General features: G+C 34.6%; 1 protein-coding gene across 1 annotated transcript; it reads right to left on the reverse strand.

Moving 5' to 3' along the window:
* Window positions 1–5804: 5804 nt before the first annotated feature.
* Window positions 5805–7769, reverse strand: LOC127119296 (DNA-directed RNA polymerase subunit 10-like protein). The gene is made up of 4 exons (XM_051049505.1): window positions 7604–7769; window positions 7401–7459; window positions 6190–6284; window positions 5805–6102 (listed from the first exon to the last, which is right to left on the reverse strand). Exons 1-4 carry the CDS (start codon window positions 7637–7639, stop codon window positions 6077–6079), a joined length of 216 nt encoding a protein of 71 aa, XP_050905462.1. The 5' UTR covers window positions 7640–7769; the 3' UTR covers window positions 5805–6076.
* Window positions 7770–8079: the final 310 nt, after the last annotated feature.

Consider the following 8079-nt stretch of genomic DNA (forward strand, 5'->3'; position numbering starts at 1 on the left):
CATGTTATGTGCATGGTTATTAATGTTTATCTGTTGAAAAGTAGTTGACTAAGTGCTTATGAATATATTTGTTTCCCGTTGATCGTATCATTGTTTCTTTTTGATGTTGTCAAAGGGGGAGAAGCAATGGAAACACAATAGCAGATTTATAATAGTAGAATTTTTAAAGGCATGCAAAAAATCAGGGGGAGGATGTCTATCAAAGTACACGATTGTGCCATTGTTTGCCATCATCAAAAGGGGGGAGTATGTGAGGACAAAGATCCATTATCCTTATTTTAATGATGTCAAACCTTTTTAGTTGCTCATAATTTGTGCTTTGGACGGTGTCATCATATCATAGAATGCATTCATCCTCCAACATGCTCAAAGTATAACTGAAATGAGTCCATGCATATAGGAGCATTTCATAGATGTGAATAATGCACTTGATCATCATTGTTCATAAGAAAATGATTTGAATTGACCAAAATATCAAAAACTCATTTTTGACAGTTTAAGAATTTTGAGTTGACTCGTGACTTGGAGCGTAACTCTCGGGTCTGAACAGGTCGAGTCATGAGTCGACTCATGACTTGGAGGAGTAGAACTATGAGTTGACTCATGATTTAGAGCGTAACTCTCGGGTCTGAACAAGTCGAGTCATGAGTCGACCCAACTTTGGAAAATCTTGTTTGAGTTGACTCATCCCTTGTTTGAGTCTACTCATTGGCTGTTTCATTTGAACCATGTTGCCATGGGTCTGAACAGGTCGAGTCATGAGTCAACTCAACTCTGGAAGAAACCTATTTGAGTCGACTCATCACCTGTTTGAGTTAACTCATCGTCTGCTTCATTTGAGTAGCTTTTGCCTCGTGTCTGAACAGGTCGAGTGACCTGTGTGAACAGGTCGAGACATGAGTCGACTCAACTCTGGAAGAAACCTGTTTGAGTCGACTCATCCCCTATTTGAGTCGGCTCATCGCCTGCTACATTTGAGTAGTTTTTTCCTCGGGTCTGAACAGGTCGAGTGACCTGTGTGAACAGGTCAAGTGGTCGTTGTTGGCACTCAATTTTCTATTGTGCATTTTTGCAAAATTATTATGTTATGTCTGTTACTTTGTCCATGCATCATATAAATATTATAAAGTCTTTTCTTCAACAAGGAACAAGAAAGTGAAAGATATACACGAAAGTGCTCTTCATCTTCATTCTCCATTGTATTTCTCAACAAATACACATAACAATTTTTGTTGATCATTGTGCATTGTTGTGGTGATAACTTCCAAATAGGATTGTGCAATCTTAGTTTGGGTTGGGGCTTTGTGTGGATTTTTCTTGAATAAAACCATTGGGGTTTTGTCCTCCAAGAATTGGGGATTTTTGCACTAACCTTTGTTTCACATATTCAGCCGAGTGAAAAGCTTGAAGAACGGTGGGTTCGGTCAAACAAGTAACGGTAACCGGAGGATTGTGAAGAAAGCTTAGGGTTCAAGCGAATTGCGATCAAAATCATTCGAGCTGAAGTTTTGAACAACGTGGAGTTCTTGCAATAAGGTAGCTGTAACCTGAGGTTTGTTCGAAGCGCTTGAAAGGACTTGGTTCAACTCGAATCAAGGGGAGAGAAGCGAATAGGATTTGCAACAACACTAAGGGTTGATTGGTGGTGATCATTTGTTCTCTTGTATTAACTTTGCAACTTGTTAACAAAAACATCTTAATTCTAGATTTAGAATTGAGGGAGTACGTACCCTAAGCGAGGACGATAGGGGAACTGCCTCAACAAATCCGTTGTTGTTCTCTCTTTCTCTTAACTCTTTAAATTTTGCATTAATTACGTGTTGTATGAAATTAATAGTAAAATAAATCTCGCTTGATTGTTGTGCATAATAGTTGTTTGATAAATTGGTGCAATCACTTTGGGGTGATTGCAACTGAGTAAAATTTTGCACATTCAATTTGAGTGAAATTGAGACTTGGTGAGAAGTTCTCACCAAGTGTTCGACAAAATTAATCTCACACAAATCTATTAATATTTTATGTGCTCTCTTATTGTGTTAACGCATTATTAGAGGTAACGATATCAAGGATTGTGGTAGTTAATCAATTGATTTAGATGGTGGTTGATTATCTCTATCGTAGTTATTTCATTCAGTTTCATGCATATCCGATCTTTCCATTAACGGATCGTTTAGACGATTATAATCCAAGGTGTTTCCGCAACCGTTGAAAAAAAAAAGCGCTAAATTTCACAAATTGATTTATTCAACCCCCCTTCTAGATCGGTACTATCGCCTAACAATTTTGGTGGATGAAATCAAATGGTGGGATTGGATTCAAGAGTCAATTCAACAAGAGCACGAAATAGTCACAATTTTGTTTGATGAAGACCAACATAGTGAGGTCACAACCAATCGAAACAAAGAACCACCTGAGTAGAATGTCAGGAGATTGAATAGAGCAAGAACTGAGTCGACAAGGCTATATGGATATGAGAGATTTCCAGATCAAGCATTCAATACAGATGGTGACTTAATATAAGAAGTGATGATGATGGATAAAGCATAACCAATCAATTTGGATCAAGCCATGAATTATTCAAATTGGTTAGAAGCCATGAAAGAAGAACTCAAGGCAATCAAGAAGAATAAGACATGGAAGCTTATCGAAGAGTCAATCAAGAAGCCAATTGATGTGAAGTGGATTTACAAGATGAAACGAAGGTCAAACGGTAAAATTTCCAAGCATAAGGCAAGACTAGTGACAAGAGAATTTATATAAAAATTGGGTATTGGTTTCGACGAAGTCTACGCACCTATTGCAAGGTTGGAAACAATAAAAATTGTTGTTTCAAATGGAGCATACAGAGGATGGAAGAAACATCAGTTGGATGTAAAATCAGCATTTCTGAATGGACCTTTGGAAGAAGAAGTCTATGTTTGTCAACCATTGGGATTTGAAATCAAAGGGTGTGATTCAAAGGTGTATAGGTTAAGGAAGGCTCTCTATGGTTTGAAGTAAGCCCCAAGAGCTTGGAATAAAAAATAGATAGCTTCCTGATCGAAGCATATTTCACAAAGTGTGTCTCTAAACGTGGAGTGTATGTTAATGATGTAGACATGGTTAGTCGAGTCATCTTATGCTTGTATGTATATGACTTGTTGATTACAGGTGTAAATGAAACAGAGATAAGAAGAGTCAAGTTGAAACTGATACAGAAGTTTGAAATGTCCGACCTAGGGAATTTGTAATATTTCTTAGGGATGCATTTTAAAGACACGGGTGAAGGAGTGTTCTTGCACCAGAAGAAGTATGCCCAAGATATCTTGAAGAGGTTCAAGATATCTTGAAGAGGTTCAAGATAAGCAATTGTAATGCAGTTGTTACACCATTAGAAACTAGAGCAAAGTTGAGGAAAGAGACAAATGATGAGTTTGTGAGTGCAACACTGTACAAATAAATCATTGGATCATTGAGGTATCTTTGCAATACCAGGCCAAATATCTGTCAAAGTGTCAGACTGTTGAGAAAACTCATGGAGAAATCCTAAGAATGTCATATCGCTGAATTCAAGAGAGTGTTGAGATACATCAAAGGTACAATTGATCATGGTGAATTAATGTCAAGACAGAAGAAGAAGAACACAGATGTAGAGGTAGATGGCTACATTAATTCAGACTTTAGTGGAGATCAAGATGAGAAGAAGAGTATTATATGCTACATATTCATGATCGAACGCGCTTCAATCTCTTAAAGCTCAAGGAAGCAAAGCATTGTAGCTTTGCCATCATGTGAAGTTGAGTATGTGGTTGTATTATATGCAGCATATCAATCAACATGGATAGAGATGTTTCTCGAAGAGCTCAAGATAATGGAACCTAGGAAAATGAAGTTGTTTGTCGATAACAAATCAGTTATCGACTTGGCAAATCATCCAGTGTGTTATGGTTGAAGTAAGCACATAGATAGGAGGTATCATTTTCTTAGAGATCAATTTAACAAAGGAAAGCTTGAACTTGAGCATTGCAAGACAGAATGACAACTAACTGATATACTCATCAAACCCCTGGAGAAAGTCAAGTTCGACGAGTTGAAGAAAAGCACTAGGATGAGAAGTCTCAAAAACATGAATTAGGTGGTATGTTAGTTGTAATTCATAATTTTGTAGAAAGCTAACATTCAATTGTGTCGAAGCAGGTAATCGAAGTAATAGGAGTCAGTTGTATTCGACGGAGGCGAATACAGCATATAGTTGTTATGTCGAAGTGTACTTGTAGTTTTATAGGTAAGTTTTGGGTATTGGGCTTTTTGTTTCCTATATAAAGGGCATGGTGTAAACAAGGTCACTCTATAAGGATCTCATTTTATAATATTTAGTTTATAATTTTTTCTCTTTTTTTCCCATCTTTCTTGAAAACCTTTTTGCTCTAATAAAAATAACTATTTCACTTTAAAAAATTGATTCCGATGTGGGGATAGGACACGGCAGGAATACCAAAAACATGTTTGGAATGAATTTTGAATTTAATTATTTATTTCCGTTTAAATTTAGATGAAAAAATTAATATTTAATTAAGATTCAGATTTAATAAGAGGAAGGGGAAATCCGTCTCCGCTCAACCTCGCCTTATTGAAATACCTACTTTATTGTGTTTGTAATACAGCTGCATTATTTTGCAGTGCCCCTTTTCATAAGACTTCTGCAATATTGATGGCTCCACATAGACCTTTCTTTGGCCAAAATGTTGCTATTAACTAAGGCTTCCAGTTAATCTAAATGTGCAATAACTAACTAGTAAATATTAATATATATGTGTTTAAAAGAAATGATAGGTAACAACTAATTATTTTGAGCAATATAGTATATTAAGGTTTAGGTACCAATTTTAAGGAGTATAAATAGAAAGTAGCTATTTTATATCAGTAAAAAGAATTATCAATTAAGCTTTAAATCTACTTGTTAAAGTGTACGAAATTAAGTTTATATAACATAAAATTCAGTCACGAGAACATACATCACACCAACAAATCGACGTTTATATTAACTTGGGAAAATTAAAGTACTATTGAAAGTAAACACATATGTCAATATCGTCTCTGTTTTGTAAAGTGACACGTGGTGTCTACCAAACACAGTTATACTTATACATAGATTTATACTGATTTTTCAGAGCATTTTGAAAAGGAACAAGGTTTAAAAAATGTGTCTGACTCGAATCATTCTTTAAAATCAGTTATCATATAGTTTGTTTCAGAAGGTCCCTTTAATGCTTGGATGTTCGAAGGAGATATATGCACGAAAGATGGGAAGAGAAAATAATGATTAGCATTCAACATTATCTGATGTGATATGAACAATTCCGGTGTTATATTTTGATTGGAGAACAAAAAATGCATTTATAGCACTTCGTATAAGTATTGTTTTTATAAATTTAATAAATTCAACACAAGTGAGCGAATTTTAAAAGGTTTGTTCATAATGTTGATAATGTTGATACAAATTAAAGACGAAAGATGGAAAGAGGAAGCATTGTTAGCAAGTTGGTCCAATTTTTTAAACTAAATAAATGCATAAGAAACCGAAGGAAAAAAAAGCTACTAAAACACACAAGATTCTCCCTTCCTAAAGCCACAAACATATCCTAAGAAATAACCTTCAAACTGTTTTTTACCCTACTAATTAGATATGTTTGTGTTATGAATTATGATCATGGAAAAACTCATTCCTCTATGATCAAGTATTTGAATTCTAATTCATGTTCTTGACTATTTCTAGTAATGGTAGGTGAGGCACCCTCAAATTCTCAACCTCGAAAATAATATCGTGTATGAAAATGGCAGATGTTGCCTTAATCAATATGTCAATGTGTTGCAACATACCAAAATTTCTAAGCATTGGTTTAATTCTGACATACTAAATCCCATTTTACAGCTTCAGTCTATCGTAGAAGTGCAGATCCATTAACACCAAAACAGAGCTTTGGATCAAACATACTAAATTTAAAAACTAATATAAGTTGCAAAGGACAAAATAAAAACCATTGACATATATGACTACAGGACTTGTGGCGCAACTGACACATCCTGGTAACAATCCTTAATTTGCATCATGCTTTTCCATAGCTGCAACCAAATGAATGTATGATCAATACGAACCCACTGATATTAGAAAATTGACACACAAGTTATAATATAGGGATCGGAACTTACTATTGTAATTGAGTAGCTTCTCAATAAGGTCAACATGGGTCATAAGCATGCGCCTACAACAATAACGAACCAGCCCCAAAGCATCCAGTGCATCTCTGCAAACCATCCCAACACTATGTTAATACTAACATTATTCAGGAGATAAACACTGAAATGCTGTCAAGATATTGAAAATATTATTGAAAAGGTAATAATATAGTAGCCAGCAATTTAAATTATGACTCGAGACCACTGAGTTACAACTTCAAATATTGCACAGCTAAGACAAGCCAATAATATCGGAACAAGAGAATCATAAGCACAGATTGGCTTACCCTCACCCTTTCAATAAGTTTAAAAAACTACAATTTACAGGTTAATGTGCTTGTCCTCGGAATCTATTACACAAAGTGCAACTATAAGGAAACACGTCAATTGATTATGTGTTCATACTAACAACTTTGAAACAGAAGATACTAGTAATCGTGCTATACTACAGAAGGAGACTAGAATTAGATACAAAATTATGTCCGTAGCTAAAGCATAGCAAATGGCAGCAAAAAAAATATGAAACTAAGGTCCGGTTTCAAATACCGTATTCAGGCTTATCTACATGCATAAGTACTTGTGAGACTGTTTGGGAGATTCCATAAAAAAATGACATGTTTATAAGTTCTGTTTTCAGCTCATTATCATAAACACTCCAGAATACAACATCAACAACAACCAAACGTTATCCCACTAAGTGGGGTCGGCTACATTGATCAACTTTGCCATAATGTTCTTCTATCCAAATCATTAATCTCGAGATCTTTCTGGGTCTTCTCTCTACATGTACAAACCACCTAAATCTATTTCCCATCATCTTCTCTAATATAAGTGCTACTCTGAGAATATCTTATGAAACTATTTATACTAGTTTATATCAGTCCTTATATGATAAGCTCTTACACTATAGGCACTTAATTGAGCTGTTTATCCAAATAAGGCCCAAGTCTTTTAATGAAAAAAATTCACAAGCAACATTCCCTCTCAAACAGAAACCACAGAAAAAGTTTCCTAGTAACATAATCAATTTCCTATAAGAAAAAGCTATTCAGAAAATAATAAACAAGAAAAAACCCTAAAATTAGCTGTCACTACAATACCTTATTCAGATAGATAAACAAAAAAAAAAAATTGAAAAAACCCTAGAAACACAAATATGAAAAGAGAAGGAGTAAGGTACCGACCCTTCAGTGTAATCAGCTTGGAGAAAGTCGAGATATGAATCCCATTTGTTTCCAATAACCTAATGAGAAAAAAACAACGAATTTAGCATGAATTAACGAAAACCCTAAACTTTAAAACCGTTAAAAAGGTCTAAACTTAAGAACTATAATCTATGATATGCAACAAAAAGAGGAAGGAATAGAATATTGGGATTAGTAGAAACCTTTCCGCAGGTGAAACAACGAACGGGGATAATCATCTTCCTCTCTGTGTTCCTCTCCGCTCGCGCTAATCTTCAGTGTTTTGCCTGATGATACAGTGTGGAAAGTGCTGAAGCTCTTAAATATTTAGACCGAAAAGTTGATTCATGCTTTAGAATAAATTAAAAAACTTTGTGTTTCATTAAATGGGCTGGGCTTAAAATGATTTTCATAGGAGAATTTAACTTACCACACCCCTTACTTATATCTAACACTTTCTATTTAGAGTAATTTTACCGTTATATTCTTTATGAATTTCAGAAATTTTAAAAATTTATAGGTTTTATCGAAAATTTTCAGTCTTTATTATAAATTTTACAAATTTATAATTTGTTACCGCAATAAAGACACGTGTATTGTGAATTAAAAAAATTTAGAAAAAACATATCGGAAATCTCACAGTGAAGTTTTTTTTCCGGAACTAAAAAATTTTGGTTAG

Source organism: Lathyrus oleraceus, chromosome 2 (genome assembly GCF_024323335.1).
Source record: "Lathyrus oleraceus cultivar Zhongwan6 chromosome 2, CAAS_Psat_ZW6_1.0, whole genome shotgun sequence".
NCBI lineage: Eukaryota > Viridiplantae > Streptophyta > Magnoliopsida > Fabales > Fabaceae > Lathyrus > Lathyrus oleraceus.